Raw genomic sequence first — 27821 nt, forward strand, 5'->3', positions numbered from 1 at the left:
TGATGTAACGCCCGCAGGGGGAAAAAAGGGAGGAAGAGAGAAAAAGGAAGCGCTCAGAACTTGAACAAGGAGAAGAAGTTTTTTCCCGTGTCTCTCCTGCGAACACGGACAAAACGTCGGGGAGGAGGGGGAGGACCGGAAACCGGAAACCGCGAGCGTGATGGAGAGGGAGGGTGGGTGGTTGGGGAGGCGGACTGACGGCGCACAGCTGATCACAACATCAAATATTAACACCCCCGAAGGCCTCGGATCACTGCTCTAGGAGTGTGTGTGAGTGTGTGTGCGTGGAAGTCAAACAATCGCATGTTGTGTGTGCGTGTTTTATCGTGTAAACTGACTTTTTCCTCTCCCCCCCCCAACCTACCCAGGATCCGGAAATCTAAAACTCCTCTTCTTCTACTTCTTCCTCACTCACACACACACACGCACACGGAGTCAACATGTCTTCTGACTTGGACTCCAGTCTCACCAGTATCGACTGGCTTCCCCAGCTGGGAATTAGCAGCCTGCGCTCCGGCCGGGAGCGCGGCGGCGGCGGCGGCGGCGGCGGGGACCGGGACCGGAAAAGAGACCGAGGCGGGGAGCGGCGGGATCTCTCCCCGGGGCCGTGTCCGTGTCCCGCCGGCACCAAGGGGAAGAAACCCCCGCACAGCTACGCCGCGCTCATCGCCATGGCCATCGCGGCGGCACCAGAACGGAAGCGGAGCTTGAGCGACATCTACACCTGGATCAGCGACGCCTTCCCCTACTACGGCCGGGCGGGCCGCGGCTGGAAGGTCGGTGCGCGCCGGCGCGTACGGACACGTTTCCGCGAAGTGGGGAGGGAGGGAAAAAAAAAAAAAAAAAAAAAATCAAGCAAAATCAAATTAAAAAAAAAAAAAAAATAGTGGTTGAAACTTCCATATCATTTTACTTGAAACGTCCAGCCGTCTTTTCTGGTAGTTATAAATATACGATCGGAAAGGAGGAAAAAAAAATAGAATATATGCTACATTTATTTTTAGCAAAAAGGCGAGAAGGTCACTGGGGGGGGAAGGGGGGCACTTTCTGTGTGATGTTGACATTTTCTGCTTGGGGTTCCTCCCACAGTCCCAAAACATGCAGGAGGTTCATTGGAGAGCCCAAATTGTCCAGATGTGTGAATGACAGGGTGACCAGTTTTACAGCAGGTCTCTATATGATGTCAATGGTTGTATGTCTCTATATAATGCACAAATGAGAGGCTGAATAGTTGTTTGTCTGTCGTAACGTGTGAATGACAGGGTGAACGGTTGTACAATATGTCTCTATGACATATGAATGAGAGGGTGAATGCTTGCATGTCTATATGTGACATGTGAATAACTGTACGTGTCCATATAACATGTCAATGACAACATCAACAGCTGTAATTCTCTATATGACATGTGAGTGACAGGGTGAACAGTTGCAAAATATGTCCCTATATGATGGGTGAATGAGACTGTGAATAGATGTTTGTCTCTATATGGCGTATGAATAGTTGTACGTTTTTGTTTAACATTTGAGTGCGTCAATGGCTGTGTCCTTAAGATGTGTGTGAGTGAGAGGGTGAATGGTTGTATGTTTCTATATGTGGCCCTGCGATGGATCCTGCAGCCCTGATTGCAATTGGCCCTCGGAACAATATTTTGTGGCCCCCTTGCCTGAAATCAAATCTTTGTGTTAGTGCGACCCGCTTGTTTTTTTCTCTCATGCATCTGGAGGTTTTACACAGTGGGTTTTGAAAAAAAAAAAAAAACAGCAAGGAAAAAATGAAAAGTAACTTTGCAATGAATTTTCTGCTTCCAAAATTTGAAAACAAAATTATTTTTTGATGACAAAACATCTAGTGACATTGCTTTAACGATTTTATTTTCTTCATAAAAACTACAAAAACGTTAGCAAAAAGAAAAAAAGGGGCACAATTAAAAAGATTGATTTAATAACCAGACAAGCCACAATTAGCCTTGTAAACATTATACCTGATCTTATACATCCTACCAATCAATTTTCTCATAAATTCTAGTTGTAAATTTTCCCACAGTGACAAGATCAACAATATTTTTAGGGTGTAATTTCATCAATATCTTTTTTATGTTCATTTTTCATATCAATTCGTCATGTATTTTTTAGAGGAACAGTTCATTGCATATGAATGTTTTTATAATTTACCTGTTTACCTCCTTTACACTAAAACAAAGGAAAAATTTGGACTTAATGTTACTTCTAGGTAATGGTTTTATTGGTCCAGCCCGCTTGACATAAAATTAGGTCATATGTTGTCCCAAGACCAAAAGGAGTTTGACACCCCTGGTGTAGATAATGACTGTATGAAAGGATCCCAGGAGAACTGTCCAAAGCTCGACCTCCGTTTAACTCTGTGTTTCTCCCCAGAACTCCATTCGGCACAATCTGTCCCTCAACAAATGCTTCCGGAAGGTCCCTCGTCCACAGAACGACCCCGGGAAGGTGAGTGTTGCAGATCCGCAGCAAAAAAATGAAATGAAAAACAAAAATAGAGGAACCGCTGCTCCAAATACGCTGAGAGTTCTCGCGTCTCTCTGCTCAAACAGGGATCCTACTGGACGATGGACGGACCTGCAGCGGGGAGTCAAGCCAGGGCGCCCAAACGTCCGTATCCCGGTGATGATGATGATACCAACGTACGTCCCGAACTTGCTTTTTTTTGTGGTGGCAATGAATACGGACAGGCGTAAAGTTGATTTTTGCCCAGTCTGAATGACCACAGCCAGCCTCAACCACCTACCTAACCTGGAACACCCCAAAGCAGGGCTGTCCAACAGGACAATTACAATTTAGTGGTCAGTCCTTAAGGCAAGGCGGCTCAAACAGGAAGCTGCGCAGTGTAAAAATGAGTGAACCACGAGCCGCAGAATACACTACGGTACAGTTAGTGTGGGTAGAGGGCTCTGAGAGAGGATGTCCTGAGTGGCAGAGAAGGATGACAACCTGGCGCAGGACATGTATGTGAGCTGTGAAACAGTGGTGAGGTATGCTGTAGGTATGACAGGATCTTAAGAGAGTGAGAAGATACCAGAGGAATGGAGAAGAAATGTGATCGTGCCCATTTTTAAGAATAAGAGAGATGTGCAGAATTTCAGCAACTACAGACAGATACAGTTGATGAACCATACAACGAAGTTATAAGAAAGAATAGTGGAATCTAGACTGAGAGCAGAAGTCAGCATTTGTGAACAGCAGTATGGCTTCATGCCTAGAAAGACTACTACAGATGCAGTATTTGATTTGAGAATGCTAATTTTTCGTACTTCCGGCGCTGTCTCGGGCAGCTGCCTGCCAGAGTTTCTCCTCACCTAAGTGTCTCTTTTTCCTAAATTCTCTACTTCTATTTTTCTATTTACTTCTTCTTGCTTTAGTAACAATTCAGTTAATTGACTTTACTTTTTTTTTCTTCCCTCAGCTGCAGGGAATCTTCAAATCTTTGTACTTAAGACATTCTTACTCTCCCTTCTTCCTACTATTATCTATTACTGTTATGTTTTTGCTTGAAACTCTGGCACAACAATTCTTTGTAGACCTAAAAAAAGCATATGACAGGGTGCAGGGAGGGGAATTATGGTACTTTATGAGGACGCCTGGAGTGGTAGAGATGGATGTTACCCTGGTGCAGGACATGTATGCTATGTGAGACAGTGGTGAGGTGTGCTGTTGGTGTGACAGAAGTTCAAAGTGGAGATTCAGAATCTGTAAGGAATCAGCTCTGAACCCCTTCTTGTTTGCAGTGGTGAAGGACAGGCTGACAGATGGGGTTAGATGGGAATCACCACGGAATCTTCATGGACCATGATGTTTGCAGATGACATTGTGATCTGTAGTGAGAGCAGAGAACAGGTTGAGGAAAATCTAGAGAGGTGGAGGTACGACCTTGAAAGGAGAGAAAGGTGGGCATGTTTGTGAGTGAGAGTGAAGCAAATGGAACAGTGAGGCTACATGGAAAAGGTCGGAATGGATGGAGAAAAGTGTCAGAGGGAATGTGTTGTAAAAGTACCAGCCAGAATGAAAGGTGTACAAGACAGTGGTGAGACCGGTGATGTTGTATGGTTTGGAGATGGTGGCATTGAAGAGAAAAGCTAGAGGTCGCAGAGATGAAGATGCTAAGGTTCTCTTTGGGAGTGACCAGGATGGATAGGATCAGGAATGAGTCTATCAGAAGAACAGCACATGTTAGATGTTTTGGAGAGAAGGTCAGAGAAGCCAGACTGAGATGGTTGGGTCATGCACAGAGGAGGGATAGTAAATATATTGGTAGACGGATGCTGGAATTGGAGCTGGCAGGCAGGAGGTCTCGAGGCAGACCAAAGCGAAGCTTCATGGACGCAGTGAGAGAGGATATGAAGGAAGTTGGTGTGAGAGAGGAGGATCCAGAGAATAGAGTTAGATGGAGAAGGTGGATTCGCTGTGGCAAACCCTGAGGGGAAAAGCCCAAAGGAAAAGATATATATACACAGTACACATTTATATATGAAAAGGGAGGACATCATTATAGAATAGACAAATGGAAATGGTACTGTCCATTCTTTACAGCTGATTAAAAAGAAGCAGAAAACAAAAATGAAAGCAGGAAGGACACACTGACCTAATGGAAGGAGGCAGAGGCTGCAGGAGATGGTGTCCCAGGAGCCATATTAAAGTATTAAAACATACAGTGCAAAAAAAAAATAAAAAGCTCAGATGTGAGAGTGCGGATGTGAACACAGCGTCCCAAAAGACCGACTGCTGGGACCTGAGCGACATCACATCTACCAAACAAACGCAGCACAGAAGCATGTTCTTCTGAAAACAAGTTCGCCCGTGATGTTTGACTTATGTCGAATCGCTTCAAGGTCAAACTTCCGTTTTTAAATCCTCTATGGGGTTACTGCCGTGAAGTCCTGACTTTTTTTTTTGACACACGAGCCACCAGGCAACGCGTTCATTCGCGCGAGCTCCTGGCTGAACTAGCACGCCACCGGGTCGCCTGGTTAGCCTCCGATTTATTTATACTCAACTTAGGAAAGGGTAAAAAAATGAAGTGGGGGAGGCTGGACCGTGACGTCATATTAAAAGTGCGCTCGGCTCATCTGTCAGTTGACCATTGCTGTTTTCCAAGAAGGAAAATGTGTAGCGACATTTTTGGACAGGACACATGAAGAGATGTTTTATTAATAAAAACAGACTTATTATTTATTATTACATTGTGGCGAGCACAGGTTTAGCAAAGCAACAATCTAAATCAGTCTTTCATGTTGCAGAGACACAAACAGTAAAGAATACTCAATATATTTATGAAGAAATATATGATTTGTCTTTTTATAGTACTGTAGGTCGATCATCACCCGTGACTATTTATAGGCAGCTTGTGAACTGAAAAAACATGGGCACCCCTGTTTAAAGGTGTCAAGAAGAAATGATCAAGAATTGACAAAGGTGCAAGAATCTTCAAGAATTTACATGAAAACTGACATGAAGTTAAACAAGTGGCCGATTAGCTCAAAACTGTAATTTCACAATTGAGGCCCCCGAGCCATTCAAGGACTTCAACGCCCCTTCTTCTGAACACAGGTCCAACCGGCCAGGCCTTCCCTTCATCACCCGTCTCCAGCCCCCCACCCTGACCTTCTCGGCGGAAAACCCAGTTCCGCCCACCACCAGCAGCAGCAGCAGCCCTCTCCCCGGCCCGCCTCCCTCTCTCCTCCGCCTTGCAAGGTGACTTCCCTGTCACCGGACTTTTTTTTTCCCCTTCCAAGTATGTCAGATTTTTCTCAAATTAAACATCCTTTTCTGGTCTTTCACAGCAGCAATCTCAATACATGCAAGCAGCTCCGACCACTCACGCCCCTTCTGCCCCGCTCTCGTCCATCAACTCCTTCCCCTGTCCACATCGGCCCGGCCCGATTTTTTCCACGTCCGTGGCGCCATCGTCCGGTTCCCCGGCGGTTTCGTCCCACCCAGGCGCTCTCTCCTTCCTGGGAAACTCGGGGCCACCGTGCGTCCCCGCCTTCTCGAGCTGCTCCAGTGCCGCGCTCCTGACAGCGCCTGTCTGCGCCACGTCTGTCCACGCTAGCCCTACGGTCAACCTTCCCCTGGCGGTCCCGTCGACTTCTGCCACCGCTTCCTCCAACGCCTCCGCCGACCCTCAGCTTCGTTTCACCTTTGACGAGATGAACCTCCCAGACCTCTACGCCTCATTCAAGTCTCTGGTCAAGACCATGAGGGAGCGAGGAGGCTCCCAGTGTAAGTAGTTCTGCCGTCCAAGTGGATTTCACCGATCTAGACATCTTCAACACCAGATGTTTTTTCTCCAGCGGAGGTCGTTCCCCCAACTCTTCCGGGGAACGACACCACCCCTCTTCACACCCCGACACTGCTGCCTATATCTCCTCACCCCGGACCCCCCGTTCACGCTGCGCCCACGAGCTCAGCCGAGGCCGAGCGCCGCTCGCAATACAGTGAGTCCCCTGCGGTATTATGCAGAGTGTTTGCCTCATTTGTATCGGAAGAGCAGCGACAGGATTTTGATGGTCATCCGACACCCCTTTGTCCCCCACCAGCGGTGCCGGCTGATTGGCTCACCAACCCGGATTCGCTCAAGGAGAGTTTCCGCATTGCCAGCAATCTGGACTGGGCCAACATCGACCTCTCGGGTCACCCAGGTTGGTGGCGTTACGCAGCAGTGGTGTCTCAAGGGATTAATCTGACCCATTTGTTTGTGTATGCAGTCTTTGCCCAGGGCTTCACAGACTTTTTTCAATGGATGGGGGGTTTACATGTAGATGTCCTTACAAAAGTCATTCCGCACGTGGTCTGAAAGGGGCGAGTGGTTCAGAACAAGCAGGAGGAGGCGTTGACCTCCTTAAGTGGTAGTGGATCACAACTTGGGCCTCATCCGAGACAGCTTTGTGGTGATTTCAATGACTTTGACGGCTTTTCGAAGATATACAGAAACGCTGCTGTTTGCCCTTGCTTCCAGACCTGCTGGAGAGCATGCGCCAGGCGGAGCTCTGCGACTGGGCGCTGGATCCGGCTCTCTTCACCTCCCTCTGTGACTCACTGAACCGCTTCTTCACCCAGAAAGGGATGATCACTTCCGGGAACAACTCCCCAGTGGCTGTCGGGGCGCCCCACTCCTCGCAGGTCCAACAGTTCCCCTCCCACCCACCGCCCACCCTGGCCAGCCTTACCCAACCGTCAGGCCTCACCTACTCCGCTGTGATGGCCCCCACCAATGGAGTGGCGCTGCCCCAAAGGGCTACGGGCATGCAGGTCCACAGGCCCTTGGTACCCCAGCCTGCAAACGCCACCGGTAAGACCTTCTTTCTCCTCCATTTGTTTTGGGATGTGAACCACTGTCACCCACAGCCAATCAGCGTGTCGGGCCATTAGAAGAATACAAACGGGCAGCATGCGATGATAAATAAAGGTGGTAAACAGCCCATCAAAAGGGTTCTTTCTCACAAGTTTTTTTTACAAAATAAATGTCCGACACCAGCCATTGGTCAATCCCGCTACCCTGTTCCTGGCAACTTGTTGTAACCAATTCAGGTCTCACGATAGAACCGGAGGAACAGAAGGATGCTTAAGCTTGGCAGTTTTGTCCTGGTTCTAAGAAACAGCATCAACAGATAGCTTGACATTGAAAGTGACTGTAATAAGTTAATAAAATCAAGAAACCGTTCAATGTGAATTATTTCAGGTGGTGTGACTGACAAACTATAGTGAGGTCTTTAACCAAGTGACTCACAAATCTGATGAAGAGATATTTTTAAAATTACCAATGGTTAATAAGAAATAAAACATCAACTTTTATTTTTACTACAACCTTTTTTGTCCCACGGCTGTTTTCCCCACGAAAGAGGGTTTACAATTTGAATTTGCTTGCGGGTTTGGCCACTAGGTGGCGCCAATGAACCGATACGATTACACAGGCGGTGCCAACCAGCTAAATTCAAATTTGCACCGAACAAATCGCTGATATAATACTGTAGTTTGGATGGAGTCTAGTGAAGCCTGACTCAAAACGATACATTAGGGAACTCTTGTGAACGTTAATGCTTCACTGAAGGTGCTGCTTCAAGTAAATCAGGCGTGTACCAAGTACAATGATGGTTACAACCTAGCTTTCTTATTAGCTTAATTTGAAACAACCTAGCTTAATGCCACGCCAGGGAAAACCTCTCTCTCTCTCTCTCTCTCTCTCTCTCTCTCTCTCTCTCACACACACACACACACACACACACACACACACACACACACACACACACACACACACACACACACACACACACACACACTCTACCGGCAAATTTAGTCGTCACATAATTTAGCGAAGTTTATGAACCTAAGGACCACATAACAACCGAAGGTTAACTGGGGGGTTCTACCTGTTGACGAGCCACGGGTGTCCATGATGAACTTTGACCTAAAAGTCACCGGAACCAATGTTTTTTTTTCTTTTCTGTTTAATTTTTCGTCCATGGAGAGGAAACGGATGCAATATGATATTTATTTCTTCTTTTAGTTTTCCGAGTGTTTCCCTCTAGTCCAATTCAAGCGGTTGGTCCGCTGGCGGCAGCGGCTGTTAGCTCTGCCGAGTCCTGTTGCCATCAGCTGCTTCGTTTTTTTTTTAGTTTGAAAAAAAAATAGCATCTCCGTCCTGAGTATCTAGTCCATAACAAGCATCTCGGTTCCGGTTTGCGTCTCCGCAAAACACATCCAAACAACAAGCGGTTTAGCATGTTTGCCACCACTTGCTTATAGATTAGCATTGCGATAGCGGTCGAAACTAAACGCAGCAAACAGGCGCTCCATGCTTATCCAATCACAGAGTGTGATATTCCCGCTCAAATCACTGTCAACGAAGTTGATTGAAAGTTGACTGTGAGACGTTCACTGACATCAGGGAATTGTTGCTTTCGTTCATCTTCCGAAAAGGCGGTTCAGACGGTTTGTTTTTGTTTTGTTTAATTGAAAATAGTATTTGTGGGTCATAATCTGATTATGTACAACTACTTCTATTGTGACGTTATAATTTAATAAAATATTTTTTCTCAATTACAAATCAGGCCAATGGGCTTCAGTTTTCTTAAGAGGGACCAGGCATGATGGAAGACGGCAAGGTTGATATCCAAGACTGGCAGATTGGCCTGGTTGCTATGGAAATAATATCTCAGCCCCAGGGTCCCGGCCTTCACGAAGCCGCCCCTGCTGGGGTATTTCCTTGAGCTGTAGACAGTGGCTAGGCTGTTTTTTGCAGGGCAGGCTATTAACAAGGAAATCCCTGCAATATTAACGCACTTCCTGTCTGCTTGCCTCAGCAGGGGTCCAGGCTCAGACTATGGCACCACGGCAACGCCCCCCATTAAAAAGCCTCCACAGCAACAGCGAGGAGATCCTGGACGACTTCAACTGGGATTTACTTGTTTGACTTTTTTTTTCTTCCTCAAGATGTGATTCTGAAAAAGCCCTTGACTCCGTACAGAGGCCGCCCTGCACTGGCGGGGCTCTAGATCTGGCCGACAACATGATCTTCACAACATTAAATAGTCATAGTAGATTAATACCAATTTCAGATATACCTTTTTGAGGTAAACTTTGAAAAAGCACAATTCTGTTAAAAACAGAAGCGAACACTGAAGAGATAGCAAAGGTCAAAGATGGTGTTCGATGAGGCTAAGTCAGGTTTCAGTTGGTTTTTTTTTTTGGTTTTTTTTGAAAAAGTAAATTCAGATTCACTCGTTCATTATCTATACTGCTAACTCTGCACTCGGGATCATATCTGTCATTTGGCGAGAGGTGGAATTCACTAGATGAGTCACCGGTCGATCGCAGGGCCACATTTGGATTCACAACCTCTCATTCACAAGTTACATAAAGATACAACCATTCAAACATCATATGGATGTACGATTCACATCATATAGGCATACAACCACCCACTCTCATTTACACGTCAGTAGCGTGGAGACACGAATCTGGAAAATGGCTTCCATTTGGAAAAACAATATAATTGTTCCCCCAAAAACAAAAACGAGACGATCAAGAGACTTATCCAGAGTCCAGGATTCAGTTGGCCTCCTGATGAGATGAAATCACCAGCATTGTAAACAGACCCAGTTTTTTGGGAACGACTGATTCGTCATATCTCTTTCTCCCTCGGCTGTAAGCGCTTGGTTCTGCCTCCCCCTCCCGCCCTGGAACCGTGGAATTCAGGAAGGAGTTCCGCCCAAAGAAAATAAGATGTAAATTTATTCTTGTCACATTATTGTACTCTGCAGCAGTAAAAATTGCATATATGATACACGTAAGCGTCGACTACAGCGCAAGCATGAAACACGCCGTACAACCATCCTGTGTTTTCTCTGTTTAATTTCATAAATTTTCTCTCACTTTATTTTTTTTTTTGCTCTCTCGCTCGTTCTCTTCTCCCATATTCACTTGTCAAACGTGAATGTTCACAGTCAACACCGCACGAAAAACCTGAACCCGATAAAAGGGAACCGTCTCCTCGATATAAAATAATAAATTCATCCAACTAAATTAAAAGGACAGCGCTGGGGCAAAGTCGCCCCAGTCCCTGGTGTTTTCCTCTCGTTTGCTGAAATTGTCTTTTCATCCCCCCCCACCCATCCAGCCATTCATCCAGGACAGAACAGTGGTGGCTCTTGGAGCTCCCATCTAAAAGTGATTGGAAAATTAAAAAATAAATTTGTGGGGGGAGTGGAGGGGGACAAAATGAAAAAAATAAGAATAAAAAATGAAATGAGCTTGACAGAGAAATGAGTGAGCCTTAATAAAACTGATTATTTCAACAAAAATAAAATAAAATTTGTTAAAAGTCATTGAAATGTTGAACCCAAGAATTAAAAAGGAATAAAAGACAAGATATTGATAAGGTTTACACGGAAAACAGGCATTTGCACGACGGCAGACATAATTATCAAACATAATCTCCATGTCGCTTCACACATTCAACATCCCATGATTTTCGACGACAGGCCGCGGGGATCACTCCTCTACAATGATCAGTGAAGGGGGAAAAAAATAAGCATTTAAATGGCATCATTGTGATTTTTTTTCAGCATTTGCACCCAAAAATTGGGAGAAAAAAAATAAAACTAAATAAAAATAAATTACATTTAAACATTTAAATTAAAAAGTGACAGTTGAAACGATTCGACCGTCACTTGTGCCTGAAATGATGACGCAGGGTTTTTCAGTCTGTTTTCTGTCTCAGTCTGGAGTTCATAAAAAACAATTAAAAAGAAAAAAAAAAAATTAAAACCAAACAAAAAAAAAAAAAAAAAAATTCAGGAAGTCGTCTTTCATCCCGTTTGGTTCTCTGTGATTCAGCCTTTTTGTCTTCATCTCACAGAGAAACCATTAGAGGCATTGGTTTCTGCGCTCACCGTCGTCCCCGTCCTCCCTCTCTGCCTGCACGCATCCCAGGCGGACACACTTACCTTCGTTTCGCACGCACACACACACGCACGCACGCACACATGCATACGCAAAGAATAGTGCAGGAAGAGGAGGAGGAAGAGGAGGACCAAAAACAAAAAATAAATAGATCTTATTTCCTTCCTGTAAAAAAAAAAAAAAAAATCCCCGACTTAAGTGAAAAGGCGCCGGGTATGGGAAGTGATTCGGCGCTAAAAAGAACATAATGCTTTTTGGAGGAAAATAAGCAAAATTTCTTTTTTTTTCTTTTCTTAAATATAGACACTTTTCTTGCTGGACACAAACTGCGTGGTGGCGGTGGGGGGGTTAACGGGAGGGGAGAGGTGGGCAGCAGGTTTGACTGATGAGGTTGAAAATAGGCGCCGGGCGGCGCGTTGACACTTCCTCAAAGGAGAAAGGGGTTGGTGCTCGCCCCCGTCGTTCCTCCGCCACCCACTGGAGCCCCCGCTGCACCCATCACTCCTGCTGCTCCACCGGGCCCCCCCAAAATCAGCGGAGGGGGCGCGGGCCCCAGCAGCCCCGAGCCTGGCGGCGCCATGGGCGAGAGGCCGCTGTAGCTCACGGCCATGGGGCTGGCCTGCATCATCCCCAGGCCCATCCCTGAGGGCCCGACGCCCATCGGCGGTAGGCCCATCCCCGGCTGCACCAGGCCCAGCATGGGGTTCGGGGGCACGGGACTGGTGCGAAGGCCGCTCAGGCCCAGCGACGACGGCTGCGGCGAGATGGACGTCATGGCCGGGGCCACTCCGAAGGGGTTAGAGCTGGCGGGGGTCGGAGACACTCCCCTGCTGGAGATGTTACTGCCGGGGGTCACGGCAATGCCGGGGGCGGGAGACGACCCTGGGGGACGCACAGGGGACAGTGAGACGACGCCGTCGACATCTTATTTTGAGTAAACCTAGTTCTTATCAGTTTAAGGAGACGTCACACACTCCTCTCTCTCGCTCTCTCTGCGTCCAACCCGCCCATTAGCTTAGCACAATGAATGGAAGTTCATGGAAATTGTTAGCTTCGCCCGTCTTCACACGCACTCCAGTTCCTGGGGACTCTATCTTTCACCTTCACAACACACTGAGAATGTGAAACAGCAAGAACCTGCGGCCAACCAAAGGGAACTGGTTGCCGCGGTAACATGAGCCTCGTAATGTATTTCCCCACTGACAACCACAGAGCCCCACAGTGCGGGGAGCGCACTGACCCGTGTTCTGGAGGAAGGGGTTATGCGCCGACGACGAGGAGATAGAAGGCGGCGGTGGCTGTTTGGGTTTGGGCTTCGATGAAACCAGCGAGTCCAGGTCCACCAGCGCAGCGTTGGGCCCGAGGAAGGACTCCGGGGTCTTGCGGACGGGCAGCGAGGACCCCAGCGCAGAGAGGTCGAAGGGCACCGGCGAGCCCGTGCCGTCGCAGCCCGTCGCCGAGGAGCCTCGTCGTTCAGGGTCGCCTGAGAGCGGAGGAGCCATTGAACGACAAGTCACGATATGATTGGACAGTTTCTTCACTACTTAAACTGCAGCCTAACAACACACACACCTGGAGGGGATGAGATGTCAGACAAGACAACATGCACATTGTGTGTGTGTGTGTGTGTGTGTGTGTGTGTACACAGTGGAACCTTGACTTATGAGTTTAAATCGCTCTGTAAGCGAGCTCGCAACTCAATTTGCTCAGATATTGAATGGCCGTAATTTCCGGACTATAAGCTGCTACTTTTTTCCCTACGCTTTGAACACTGCGGCTTAAACAACAATGCAAACGATTTATGGACTTTTTGGGGGGCTAATTAGCGTCACGCCGCCAAAACATCACATCTCATCATGTCGGACCAATGAAACGCTGAGGCTGTTCAATTCCGACGCTGAAGAAAAAACTTTAATGGTTTTAGTGTGCAGGAGGAAGACCAAGACAGCTATCAGCTGGAGGAGGACAAAGTGGGGATAGAAAATGGATGGACTTTTCCTTGTGTTATTTATTATTAATCTTTTTCATCATTGATTTTGGAAAAAAGTATTTCCCATACCAATTTATAGATGTTGCCGGTTTTTAAGTTAAAAAAAAAAAAATCTGTAAATATCTCATGTTACAACACGGACACCTGCAGTTTATACACAAGTGCGGGTGATATATGTACACAGATTTATTTAGTTTTTCTTAAGCTGGTGTGGCTTTTATTCAGGTGCTCTCAATAGTCGGGAAATTACAGTAAATTTCCCTACTGAAATGAACTGAAATGCTATTAATGTTTTCTAGCGCTCCCATCCATCCCCAGTTTTGTCTCTTTTTCTTAAGAAGAATGCACTTTGTAAGTAAGAAATAAGATCTAAAAAAATAACAATACATAATGAAAGAGAAGGTAAAGAAATAAACCAGTTATATTAAGTGTATTTACCTTGAAGATTGGACGATAAGGTAGGGCAAGTTTTTCACTTGCTTTATTTACTCACTACATTTTATTGCAAAATGTAACATGCACTTTGATACACTTTATGGCTAAGCATTAAGCGACAGAGAGAATGCTGCTGACTCTTCAGCACCTCGTCCGTGGATGTTCACGCCGTCCGCTGCACCGAATCCCCTTAAATGTCTTCTGCCTTCCCACAGATGATGCTCTCCGTCACACTATCTCACCGACAACAACGTCCCAAACTCTTCACCACGCTCTGTTTTTTTGTGATTTTTGCTGGGCGTGTTATACTGTTTTTAATTGCCACTTCATAGACCACATCAGTGTGAAACACTCACTCCGCTCGCTTGTTACAAGGATCCTGGGTCGTATCACAGACCGAAATAACGACTGAGTGACGGCTCATGCATTGGAAAAATCACGATGCACTTGTGAATCAAGATTCCACTGCATCATTGCAGGAAAAATGAATTGAATTTTTTTAGGAGCAATAATAAAGATAGAATGATGGAGAGAAGTCAAAGGAAAGGCTTCACTGTCAGCGTTAAGTCTCATCAGCGGCGACACCGAGGTCTAACAAAGAAAAGTGTCCTGCCTTTTCACAGGTGATGTTCTCGTTCATGGTATCCCACCGACAACAAGTTCTCCATCTCTTCACAGACGAGTTGACAACATGCGCACGTCGCTCATGTTTTTCCATGATTTTTGCTGAGCAACCTGGTGGCAGGCGGCGCGCCCAACTGTTTTTAAATGCCACTTAATGGACAGTGACGGCATCAAACGCTCATCCGGCTCTCCCCGGCTCATATCATAAAGCAAAACAAACCAAAAAAAATGACTGCAACAACGCCGTAAGTCGTCGTAGGTTGATGCACTCCTAAGTCAAGGTTCCTCTGAATTAGGAATTAACTTAAGTCTGTGTGTGTGTGGCTTCAGGGGTGTGAGTGTACCTGTGCCGTTAGTGTGTTTGGCGGTGGCACTCCAGAGGTCTGAGGTGACAGGGTCAGAGGCGGGGACGGGCCCATCCTTTGCCCAAGGGTCGACCGGCCCCCCTGAGGATGAGGATGTGCTGGGAGGCACCGGGGGGCCCCAAGGGTCGGCGCCAGGGGGGGTCACGGCTACAGGGGAGGGAACGAGATGCAGGGAAGGGGTGGGTTAAGACGACAACCATACGGATACACACAGCGGGGGGGGGGGGGGGGGGGGAGCAGGGGGGCAACAGAAGGGGCTGGGCTGGTCGCCGCGGGTGTTTCTCTCCTTCACCTGTGGCTGAGACATGGGGGCGAACACGGACTCGACATGCCTGCTTTCCCGCCGATGCGCTGAAAGCATGAGTGGATGAGAAGGTGGGACGGGGTCACGAGGTGAACGGCGGGGGAGGTGGAGCATGGGTCTGGGGTCTTCGCCACCTCCTTGGAAGTCCCGGCCAGCTGAGAGGGGGGTAGAGCGGCGTCCGCTGCTTACCTGAGCTGCCCCAGGGGTCCACGTTGTTGACCCTATTGCTGGTGTCTCCCCATGGGTCCGACGTCGGTGCTATGGAGGGCGGGGCCCCGCCGGCCCAGGGGTCGGCGCTGACGGCGGGGGACGTCGGGGAGGCGACCCCCCACGGGTCGGCGGCAGTCGTGCCCCAGGGACCTGAGGAGGGTGGGGGGACCGTGGGGGGAGGGGAGGGGCCGGTGGAGCCAGGGGGGGCAGCGGCGGCAGCAGGGGCCCCCCAGGGGTCCACAGCACCAAGCTCCATTAGGGCACTCTGTGGGAGACATTAATTGACAGATGATCACATCCAATTAAGATATAAATAAATATATACACACACACACACACACACACACACACACACACACACAGCAGTCCCTCGCCATATCATAATCTCACTGAATTGCAGATTTTTTATCTTTTAATCTAATTTTTTTAATTTTTTTATTCTAGTTTTTTAAAGGGGATTTTTCATTTTTTTGAAGTATAAATGCATTTTTATATATTTATTATTTCAAGCATTTTTATGGAAAAATTAACATTTTCTTGGGTGGCGACCAGAAAGTGCAGTATCCTGGGCTCTGATTGGCTCAGCAATAGCGTCATTCTCTACATCTCCCGCACATGGCATGCGTTCAGCATCTTGCCTCATTCGTTTCATGTTGATGTGCCATCGCTACTCCTCATGTTGCATTTGTGCGAATTATTCCTAAAACTTTTGAATTTATTTATACCTCTACTAGGATGCCCAAAAGTTCAGCACTTTCTAAGGTATTCTGGCACTGAACCTAAGTGGCAGAGGAAGAGACTAGCCATCATAGAAAAAGCAACTTCTTGACATGTAAAAGCAAGAAATACAATAATAATAGCATCACTAGAAAAGTCTCAGAGGTGCTGGAGAGGAGGGTTCGACAGGTCATTGAACCTCAGATGCAGGAGGTCCAATGTGGACCGGCTCAAAGGCAGGTTCCTTGAGGGTGCATGGGTTTGCCCAACCAGTCTACATGTGTTTTGTGGACCTAGAGATGGCATTGGTCCATGTGCCACAAGGAATCCTCCGGGGGGTGCTGCAGTAGTATGGGGTGCAGTACTTGTATGCTCGGTGTCAGAGTATGGTCTACATCAGTAGTCCCCAACCTTTTTATCACCGCGGACCGGTCAACGCGGTAGACGTAGATTGTAAATATTGCGTCTATAACAATAGACGTGTATCCACACAGTGGATTCACCTTTTCCCCTTCGAAAAGAAACTTTCCGACTGACGTCTGTTTTTTACTCATTTTGCTAGCTTGTGGGTTACATTTTTGGCGCTCAAGTGACCAAGATTGAGTGACCGAAAGATTCCAGTCATTTTTCAAAAAAAAAAGAAGATTTTTCAAAATAAAGATTGTTCAGACAAAGATAATAAATCCAACGGAAATAATTGATTATTTCTTGTGCAGCCTGGTACCAATTGATCCATGGACTGGTACACTGCTCTACACTGTCAGTTGTAAGACGGAATTGTTCCCTGATTGGGTTGGACTCCACCAGCTCTGCCCTTTGTCACAATTCTGTTCATAACTTTTACCGGCAGAATATCTGAGCACAGGCAAGGTGTCGAGGGGATCTGGTTTGGTGACCTAAGGATTCGGTCTGTGCTTTTTGTGGACGATGTGGTTCTGTTGACCGCGATCTCAGCAAAATGTGAGGTGGTCAGGACGAGGATCAGGACCTCCAAATCCAAGACTGTGGTTCTCAGCTGCAAATGGGTAGAGTGCCCACTCCAGGTCGGGAAGGAGGTCCTGCCTCAAGTGAGGAACCACAGGTATCTCTGGGTCTTGTTCATGAGTGAGGGAAGGATGGAACAGGAAAAATTGGGTCGCTACTTCAAAACGTATATCAACGCTTATTCTTGAACGTAACACCGGTGTTGAACAAGGGACATCTGTATATTATTAAATTTGACGGAGATGCACCTCCTCTGGCTTTGGCTTCTCCCTCTTGCTCTCCTCGATGGCCATCTGCAGTCGCAGGTCATCGCCTCGACGCAGGCGCTCCTCCTGCCAAACATACACACACATACGGTGAGATGAATGGCGACGACAGTCGCACGACCTCGCTAGACGGAGGATGTGATTGACAATTTGGATCAGAGGACGGCAAAAGGAGACACGGAGACGGGAGATCAGCATCTGCGGTCAAAACCAATTCCATCAGTGCATGCATGGACTGGAGGACCTTGAAGGTTCATCAAATTGTAATGATTCTGGTAACAAACACACACACACACACACACACACACACACGCAAACACACACACAAAGTCTGTTCCTCCTTAGCTGAAGAGGTTGTAGCCGCTGCTCAGTAGATCGCTATGGTGACAACAACAAAAGAAAGCAATACCTTTAAGTGGGGGGACGAAATAAGAGACTGGGTGAAAGGCGTTAATTTATGCTTGCACATACTTAGGCACGCACACACACACACACATACACACCTATTGCTTTCTTATCACGGGAATTACTAATAGATGGTTTTGTTCGTGTGAAACATGTGCTGCGGGACGTTTACTTCATGGACCTGTGGCCAATTTTCCTGATGAGGTGAATGGCACACTGGTGCTCATCTCATCCGGAATAAAAAAATATAGGATTAAAGACTGGGCTTTAAATAAGTAACATTAAGAGATTGTGATTATATGTTAGGCTCCGGGTCTTTACATCGTACCTCGGAATTACTCTGATCATCATCATGTGTCAAAGTCGCCCTGAGATCAGCTGAGACTGGAATTTTTTTTAGCCCAAACTTAATTTTATTGTTTTTAAATGTGGAACAAGTTGACAAACTCAATCACAAGCGCTCTGAATATTTATCAGACCCATAACCTCACATTTTATTTGCGAGTTTCACCTTTAAGATCACCTTGAAAAAGGGAAAGGCTTTATGATTCTTCCTCTTTCAGAGGCCATTAGGCCAATATTTTTCCCTGCAGCCCTGCATTCAGACTTATACCCCTCTTTACCTATTTAACTGCAGTCTAGCAGCAGTAGTGCCACACACACACACACACACACACACACACACACACACACACACACACACACACACACACACACACACACACACACACACACACACACACACACACACACACACACACACACACACACACACACACACACACACACACACACACACACACACACACACACACACACACACACACACACACACACACACACAACATCTCCACTGTTAATCTGGTGACAGATTAAACAAAGGGGAGAACCTGCATGGCATTGGGAGTGGACAAAGTGGAGGCTTTGGCTAAGGTCGTGCCGTTGGGGCGGTAATCCCCTGTCCATTCGTCCCAACCATGCAAGCCCCCCCCCCCCCCCCAAAAAAAAATCTCATCAATTGCAATCGTGACACAAATCAAACTTCCTGGTCCGCCTGTTCGGCGTGGCCTCGGAATCTGGGGCTTGTTTTTAAATTAAATCACAGCGGTAGAACGTGCAGTGGCAGATCTGATTTCCGGATTCAATTTGACACGGAACAAATTTGAGCAAGAAATCCAAGTTGTTCCCTGATTGTGGATTACAGGATGTGCGTTTGAGAAATTCCGACTAACAGACAGACAGATAAGATAGCTGGGGAGGGGGGAGGGGCGCGGAGGTGATTGGCGTCCACCCCTAACCTTTTCCTGCGCCTCCCTGCTGAGCGTGATAGCATAGCGCAGCTCTGCGTCCTCCAGGGGGTCCTTGCTAGTCTGGGAGAGGTCAGGGGTCACAGGTTGAGACCAAAGCTCGCTAAATGTAGCACAGTGCTAGTCTGCTAGGCCACGTGTGGTAAGGGCAGGGGGGGGGGGGGGCGTTACCTGCTCGGCCTCCTCTTTACTCATGGCCAGAGCCAGCTGGAGCTGCAGGTCCTCCTCCCCGGAGCTCTGCGGCCAGGCCTGCTCGGGGTCGGCCCCGCCGGAGTGGGAGCCCAGCGACAGGCTGCCCCCCAGGCTGGGCGCCGAGGGGGCCGAGGAGGCTACAGAGGAGACAAGTGGTGAGGCGCGTTTGAGTGTTTTGCGTGTGACCCAGGTTTCCGTTTTTGGCCGATTTACTCCTTTTCTTCCGTCCTACCGCTGGAGGTCTGTGCCATCTTCTCTTTGGTTTTGAGCGCATGGATCCTCTCCTCTCGTAGTCTCTCCTCGTCTTTCAGCAGCGTCACGAGCTGCTTGGCTTTCTCCCGCACATTCACGCCCTGGAAACATACGGTGGAACGCTTGAAAGTAACTTTGGTTTTATTGGTTCTTACTGAAAAGCAATCAGTTTTAGCTGACTTTTTCAGTTTGGGTCCGACATTCCCCCCACTTTGTACCTGGTCTTTGCCGTCCCTGTCTATGTACTGGAAGTCCTTGAGGGTTTGAACCGCGTAGATGTTCTCTCTGCACTGCTGGGCGACGCGCTCCGACCCCGTCTTGATCAGGTACTCCATAAGAGTCATGGCCTGGCAAGAGAGAGACGGCATCCATCAGGGGCTGGCCCCACGTGGTCAGGTCAGGGTCAAGAGTCAGATTCTGGGTTAAGTTTCGGAAAAGAACAGGCACAATACTTGTCTTCGGTAGACCTTGGCACCGCCGCTGATGAGACTACGGCAGACAGCCAAGCCATTCTTTTGACTTATCTCTTGTCATTCTATCTTTACGTTTACTCCTAAAAAATCTCCAATAGGTCTAGGTTTCAGTGGAACCTTGACTCACAAGTGCATCGACATACAATTTTTCAGATACACGCCGTCGCTCAGTCAATTTTGCTTTGTTATACGAGCCGAGATCCGAGTTACAAGCTAGTGGGTTGAGTGTTTCATACTGACGCTGCCGCCACTGTCTGTAAAGTGGCGTTTAAAAAAAGTTGGACACTGGCATCATCTGTGAGAAGACAGGATACATTCACAGGGGATTTGGTGCAGCAGGCAGCGGCGGCGTCAACGGACGAGGCGTCGGACAAGTGATTCAAAGCCGGTCGGATAAGGTTCAATTGTTTCAAAAACAAGAGCCGCTAACAAGAGCCGTTAACTCCGGCGCTATATGAAGTTTAGCTATAAAGTGTAGCAAAGTGTGCATGTTACATTGAGCTGTAAAGTGCAGCATTAAGTGAAATGAAGGTTAGCCATAAAATGTAAGTACAATACAGGGTAAGTACTATTTGTTCCTGTACATGGAGCCAATTAAACTCATAATTTAAGGTATTACTGGATTTCTTTCAAGATGAATGATTCTGTCTTTTCTTACCTTTCTTACACGCAGGTTTTTGATATTGAATTTTCCAACATTACATTGATTTAATGCTTTAACACACACACACACACACACACACACACACACACACGCGCGCACTAGCATGTGCACGCACACAGGGACAGACCTTGTACACGTGTCTCCAGTTCTTGCCGTGGTCGTTGAGCCGCTTCCACACCATGCTCATGATTTCGGAGAAAGCCACTACATTGTAAGTCAGGTCGGCTATCTCTGACATCAGCGAGCTGCTGGGGCCCCACGGGTCATTGGACGTCGCTTCTCTGACCTGGAGCCCGCACACGCACACACACACACACACAAACAAAGCAAGGACAAACTACCTTTAGTGCCGACAGCCGCCAGTCAGTTTACTGACAGATAAACGTCTGACACTGCTCTGAGACAAATAGATCGTATCGGGACACAAAGAAGGGGAGGGGGGCAGAATAATGAATAGATGATGTGATTACATTAACTTGTATCGTGTATAACGAGGGAAACGTGTGCGTGTGAGCATATGATGGTTCGGAGGAATATTAGATAACACTGACATTATGTCGTCTGCGCTGCAGCGATAGAACATTGGATACATGGGGGGGGCGTTAAAGAAAAGCCAGATAAAGCAAAGGGAGTGATACGACCTTGATTTCAGCCTCTGAGTAGTTGTGGACGATGTTCTTCACTTGTCGCCGTAGCGATGAGGTCGACATGGCAACCGTCGGACCGTCAAGTTCCGTTACAATCTAAGCACAGGGAGAGGGGGGGGAAGGGGGAGTCGTAAAACAGGGTAATACAGCTCGGAACAGACAGTGAGCAGGTGAATACAAAAGAGTTATGGGGGGGAAGCACCACGGACAGACGGTCGGATGCCACCGCCACGCAGGGACGAGCCCTTGTGCTGTTAATCTGATTATTCCGTTAAGATTAAGCCTCCCTCGGTTTTACAATATACATTACAAATATTAGCATGTCGGGCAGGCCTCTTTCCTGTCCCTCTCAGCTTGTATCAGCTGCCTCGACATTCCCGGGCAACGGCCAGCAACAAGTTCCCATCGATTCGGGGAAAACAACTAAAACATTCATATTAAATACAGGAAATATAGAATCTGAAATAGATTTTTCTATGTTTTTATGGGTCTGATTGTATAAGGTGTGTGTGCTGCTGTGGTTTTTTGCTTTTACGACCGGTCGCAGGGGCGAGATCAAGTGTGGGGTTTTTATTTGCGCTTATGGTTTCGTCTTTAGCTGATTTATGCTAAAAGATAAAAAAAAAAAAAAAAAAAAAATGACAGAACGAACAAAGAGTAAAGAGAAAGGCACGGACTGGAGTGAAGGCCAGCCTCTCTCCATGGTAACAAGCGCTCCTGTTAGGAAAAATGTGCTTTTTCGCGTCCCCCGGCAGTGAAAGAGAACCATCCTGCTCGGCAACTGAACCCCTTTCTAACGGACTTTATCCCCTCTGTGATGTCACAAGGGAGGCCCCACCTCCTGGGAGTCTGACTCCGCTCTACAGGACTCCTGTTCCAACATAAGGCCAGAACACACACGCACACGCCATGTTGAAAGTAGGTGTGTTGCGGCCGGCAGGAGACTGTAGACAAGCTGAGGGAGAAGGTGTCTGAAAGCAGGCCGACTTCTCTGACAAATGTGAATGTAAAGACATGCGAATGTTTGTGGATCGATTGACAGTCGGAAAGAGACATAATGGCTTCTTTATAGAGTGGGGGGGGTGATTGAGTGCGACGGACAGTAGCCGCTCGCCATGATAATGGCGATCATGTGACCCCCTGCAGCCACTGAGGGTCGGTGTCATGCACACCTGTTACACAAGAAGGATGCAGAATGCGGCGTCTCTCCTCCTGGAGTCCGTCTCGTCGTCCACTCATTCACAGAGCGCCTCGTCTCAATTCGTCCGTCCCTTCCCGCGGCGACATTGGGTCCCCGGAATCCACAGGTTGCGGGAAAAAAACCAAGACTACGGAGCGAGACTGGAATCAGAAAAATGAGAGGTGTTTGGATGAATCTAAAACAAAGACGCGTGAGAGGAAGGGGTCCGGCTACTCTCACGATGAGAAAAACGGCACAAAGCTGATATTCAGGGAGAAAAGTCACATGACTGGAAACGGTTCACGGTCGGAGACACACATTTCAACACATTTCACCTCCGTTGATAAAGGCTGCTTTCGGCCAGAACTGTCCCTAGAACTCTGCCAGCTCAAATTTGGTTCAAGGAACTAGCCTCCTCTGGGAAACTTTTTAGTTTTGCATTCCCACAGGCAGTAAGGGAGCACAGCAGTTAGCCAACTCTGTATTTATTAAAAACTGGCGCTCCGCAGTTCACAAGAAGTGCGGGTAGATGGTTGCGTCGCCATTTCGGATAAATTTAAAAAGAAAGTCTTGTTCCATCGTTCCGACATACGCCGTTGGAACAAATTTCGCATAGGCAGTAGCTGGTCGGTTTATGGCATGTTAGATTGTGCTACATTCAGCTGTCTGCGGTTTGTGTTGATTTTTTTATAACTTTTTGCCCATCATTACAGCCCTCCAAATGTCAGGATGTTTTTTTTTTTATTTTTTTTATTTTTCCTTTATAGTGTTTTTATGCCCTAAATTATGATTTTACTACTGTGTTAGTAAAGCTGAGTGACATAGGTACTTATGTAGAGTATGTGAATTCTGACGAATTCTGACGTGTATTTGTGTTACATCGCGCCACAGAAACGGAATTCCGACAGAAGGAAATGGTAATGGCCGTATTTTATGAGCTCCAGCAAGCACCTATTGGTTCCTATGAAGTGGAAAAAAAAGCCAATGCCTCAGAGTAGGAGCTAAAATGGTTCTAGGAACCAAGGTTCTCACTGTCCCAATGCACAGAGAGAAACAGCCTAGAGCTTCAAAAGGTTCTAGGGACTGCCAACAGTAGAGTGAAAGCTGCGAAAAATACTGTCTGACAAAAACAGCATGGGAAAAGATTCCGGTCATTTTTGATTTCTTGTTTTCCAGAGGGGTCGAGCGTGTCGGCGTAGAGGCGTGACCAGACATTTCGTTGAGCCTCTCAATGACATAATAGCGCGGTTGCAAACTTTAATAACGCTTTCATATGACCATCAGCACCAACTGACGGAGCAAAAATAATGAAAAAATAATAATAATAATGACATGAAGATCCGGTATGACTATGACTGCTGCTGTGGTAAGAAGTCATATTTATTCTTTTGCACAAGCACAATAGACTTACTCTGTATGCTAATGCTCTGAAATGATAATGAAGAATAAACTTTGAATTAAATGTCAATTATAATTTTTCTCATCACACTCCTGTTTTTCAGTCAAGCACAGTCACGATGACAGTGTCTCTGGTGGACTGGGACCAAACAAACGTATCCCTCTGAGCAGAGCCCAAGGAGAGCGCTGTATTTAAACATGGGATTTTAGACTTATAACAACTTGGAAAGACAATGACAACGGCATCGCAGTGAACCAGATGTCATTTCGTTTGCGTGAACAACACACGGGACTCTGTTTATGCTCACCCTTAATTTTTTTTCGCAACCATTTTTTGGGATTTGTTGGCGGCGGGTTCAGCCATGTGTGATGAACACTTCATCACTAAATGCGTGCAAACTGTTTCCAAACGTGACATCTGGACCCTAACCAACATGGCTGCAGCTACAAACAAACAAAAAAAAGTTAAAAAAAGACAGAAGCTCCACAAGCAAGACATACATAGAAGTACTTCTCGGGGGCTTCCTTGCAATGTAATCTGTTTCCTCTTAAGGAGATAAAGAAAGAGAGACAAGGAATGCACATATCCGAATATCACGGTGGGATTTCTGACTTCTTCATGAAGACATCTGACCTTCCAATCATAAAACCGGGTCTGAACCTGTGGACTGTCCAGATCCTGATCGGACATGGATGAGGGACGTCCACAGCGGGATTCCAGGTTGGTCTTTCCAGGTAAATGCCTGCTTTTAGCCCCAATGGCTGCTGGGGTTGGATAATTTGAGGCTCACACAGTCCAATATTTTGGGTCTGATCAGACAGTTGTCACAATCATTTTATACTGAATTAACAAAACCAGTGCTCCGTTGTGATTGAGGTCACTAACATAATACAGTTCATATCACAAGGATTACAGATACGGTTTTGGTGTGGAGCCTTGCAATCAATCTGAATTTTAAATCAATTTCTGTCATACCAAAGCAAAACAAAGAGACATTTATAAATGAAGTAATTCATCAAAACAGCATTTATAACAACAGGTTGGAGCAGAAATTTCCAGCCTAAGCTTCAACTGACTGAAGGAAACGTTGGTTTATTATGGAATTACTGTGTTTAAGATTTTATATCTTTCTCCAATCACGCAAATGAAACTGTAATACAAGTCAAATTCATTGCATTTTGATATTTTACTCAAACCAATACAGCCATTAGTAGCAGGAACACGAAAAGTGCGGCGTGACAGACAGAGGAGCGTCCAGTCTATTATCTTTGACAGGCTTCACCCACATTGAATCAGAAAGCAGGGTGTTCAGGCCAGGTGTCACATCAGCCGACGGCAAAATGAGACAGAGCTTAAGAACATGGACAGTGGCTAAATGCTGATAACTAACTAAGTTAGCTAAGAGTCCAGTATTTGTGCGGATATTTATTTTCCTTTAAACGCACTACGATTCCAATTATTTTACTTTCAACACAACACCGAAATATGATCACGGGAATATATTTTTTGGTAGCTCCCTCTTAATGTTTTCGTCAAGTTTTGATGTTGATCCATGGGTTTCAGTACCTGCTGGGTTGAAAGGAACAGCTGAAGCTCGCCGCCAACAGCTTGTATTGTGGTCATGAGGACAATTACATTTATTAACATACAGTCAGTACCTGTTTTCATGTGATGGATATAATAATCCAAGCTCTCTGACTCTGCTCACATTTTCTACTCGCCAACTCACTACAGTACTCTCACTTCCATTTCTTTTACTAATGGTTAATGATGTAAAGACACAGACGCGATACTGAACACAGTTGAATGTCTACCAGAATTAGCGAACTGGTACATCCTTTGGTGCCACACATTCTACAAGTGGTGTAACAACAACAGTAGGTTATGATATCCGATACTTTAAGGAACAAGAAAAACTGACCGACTCTCCATCCCAAAGTCGGGAAATTGCAGAGGCATAAAACTAACAAGGAAGTACAGAGATTGACCTCTAAGCCATGTTCCCTGATAGGACACACACACACACTGCACGATTATACGAAAGCACTTGAAAACCTTTTCTGTGCAAACGTCTCTTGAATAATCTCTGGCATGTTCGCTGTTTATAACACTTTATGAATACTAGCATGCGTATTCATCGTGCACTTCAAAGAGCATGCACAACAAAGGGCGTCTCCGTTCGCTCAAGTTTGAAAGCCGATGCAAAAAAATCAACTGTCCATTTAAAAGTTTTTAATAGGTTAAACTGACACAGACTTAAGTGCTTTTTTTTAAAAAAAAAAAAAAAAAAAAAAAAAAAAAAGGGGTAGCTTGGACAAACAGGTAAACGAGTTGCATAAGTTACCATGAGGGAGGGGGGGGCATTGCAAAAGTCCCTCCTGGAGCAAAGTTCACACAAGCTAGATCGATCTGATAACGGGACCTTTAAACCATAATTATTAATTACTTACATTTTCTAACCCGAAATATTAAAGTTAAAATTGAAAAATAAAAGATAATACGCATAATCCGCGTTAACGGTCGGCAGGTGCTTTTAAAAGCATGAATGTCTCTTCCTACATTAAATAGCAACAACAGCAAACCAACATATAAATAACACCGCAATGACAATAAAAGTTAAAGTTTTAGTGACATTTACCAATGTAATGAATGCTGCTCTGGTGGCTTGATTGTAGCGAAGAAGAAGCAAAGGTCCCTCCACCCTGTTAACTGACAGATAACACTAACGGACCCCTGCCACACCTGCCCGGCTAACATTAGCAACCCTTAGCAAGTAGGCAACTTACCCCCCTTCCCCCCAAAAAAGTTGTACCTTTAGTGGCTACGTTCTCATTACACAAGAGTTAATGATTAACTCACTCTCATTCAAACACTGTTTAACTACCACCTGGACGAGGCTTTTGTTGTAGAAGCGGCTCCGGAGAGCAGTTTAAGCTAACAGCGGCAGGTGAGATGGACTGTGTGGTGCTGGCTTGGAGGGAGAGGGGGGGTTAGCCGCCGGGCGAGCGCCTCCTTACCTGCGGCGAGTCAACACAGCTGGCTGGCTAGTGACGTTACTTTCGCCACCGGGGTTCGGGTGAAGTCTGGGTAAAGTGTTCGCCGGGGTGGAGGAGGGCTAAACTAGACGCTCATTAAAACGGGTAACGGGGTGAGAAACGCCCAACACGGCGAAGTATGTGGGCGGACGGCGGACCAACGGCCGCGTCCCGCGGGCGGGCGGGCGGGCAGAAATCACTTGCCGCTGGGAAGAGATTAGTTAGCTTGGAAGTTAGCTGTTAGCATGCTAGCCTGCAAACTGCCAAACATGTCTGCTGGGACGCGGCGAGCCGCGGACGGAAAAGGGCAGTGGCCGGCGTCGGGAGCCCGCGGGACGGGCGGCGCGGTCGAGAGCGCAAAGTGTTGACAAACACGGCACAATAAATATCCGAAATCAAGTGTGTACTGACCCCTGTTGTAGCCCGAATGTACGAGGAGATGGCCGAATTTCCGCTTCCGCTAGCGACGACAGGAAAGACCGCACCCCCTCCTCCTCCGCCTCCCCCCGCCCCCTCCTGACAGCTGTCTGTTCCCGCGATGTTTGCGGAAATACCGTCATGATCCATGCGATAAATTCAATTTAATCGGGGAGGGGAAACAATACAAATAGTAAAGATAAAAAGAAATGTCATGATATTTTATTTTTTTAACCAGAAAGCATTTTATCAATTTTACACAGTCACATATTATTTTAAAAATAAACACAGAATACATCTCGTTTGTAGTCTTTATTTGTGGTCCTTATGTCTATCATACTAACAGTATTAAACAATGAAATACATTTTAACCGCTATTAAATTATGCAGTCATTTTTTGATTCTCGGTTCTACAAACACACAGGTCACGGGTTTAGTCCAGCCTCACCACAGGGTCACGCCACCGATCGAGTTATCGATGAATATGGGGCCGATCGATAACTATGGGTCTCTGGCTAC

The 27821-nt window shown here is 46.6% G+C and overlaps 2 protein-coding genes across 9 annotated transcripts; one reads left to right on the forward strand and one right to left on the reverse strand.

Annotated features, from left to right (window-relative positions):
* The first annotated feature begins 77 nt into the window (after nt 1-77).
* foxj2 (forkhead box J2) lies at nt 78-11326 on the forward strand. 5 transcript variants are annotated; one of them, XM_086155553.1, is made up of 10 exons: nt 87-270; nt 369-776; nt 2395-2469; nt 2574-2663; nt 5584-5727; nt 5817-6255; nt 6327-6470; nt 6573-6674; nt 6992-7324; nt 9336-11326. In XM_086155553.1, the coding sequence occupies exons 2-10, from the start codon at nt 441-443 to the stop codon at nt 9443-9445; spliced, it is 1773 nt and encodes a 590-aa protein (XP_086011679.1). In that variant the 5' UTR covers nt 87-270; nt 369-440; the 3' UTR covers nt 9446-11326. The 5 variants fall into 5 exon arrangements, with proteins under 5 accessions (XP_086011678.1, XP_086011676.1, XP_086011677.1 ...); XM_086155554.1 differs by having other exon boundaries at nt 9339-11326; XM_086155552.1 differs by having other exon boundaries at nt 78-270; nt 5820-6255; nt 6327-6674.
* Nucleotides 10368-27377, reverse strand: epn1a (epsin 1a). 4 transcript variants are annotated; one of them, XM_086155545.1, is made up of 13 exons: nt 26489-26612; nt 22444-22612; nt 21266-21367; nt 20752-20910; nt 19706-19834; nt 19468-19588; nt 19215-19372; nt 19035-19106; nt 17314-17397; nt 15344-15629; nt 14830-14997; nt 12677-12919; nt 10368-12318 (listed from the first exon to the last, which is right to left on the reverse strand). In XM_086155545.1, the coding sequence occupies exons 3-13, from the start codon at nt 21332-21334 to the stop codon at nt 11864-11866; spliced, it is 1944 nt and encodes a 647-aa protein (XP_086011671.1). In that variant the 5' UTR covers nt 21335-21367; nt 22444-22612; nt 26489-26612; the 3' UTR covers nt 10368-11863. The 4 variants fall into 4 exon arrangements, with proteins under 4 accessions (XP_086011671.1, XP_086011674.1, XP_086011672.1 ...); XM_086155548.1 differs by lacking the exons at nt 19035-19106; nt 26489-26612 and adding an exon at nt 26868-27377; XM_086155546.1 differs by lacking the exon at nt 19035-19106.
* Between the last annotated feature and the right edge of the window lie 444 nt (nt 27378-27821).

This window comes from Fistularia commersonii, chromosome 11, assembly GCF_037954325.1.
Source record: "Fistularia commersonii isolate RoL2024-O1a breed Wild chromosome 11, RoL_Fcom_v1.0, whole genome shotgun sequence".
Taxonomy (NCBI): domain Eukaryota; kingdom Metazoa; phylum Chordata; class Actinopteri; order Syngnathiformes; family Fistulariidae; genus Fistularia; species Fistularia commersonii.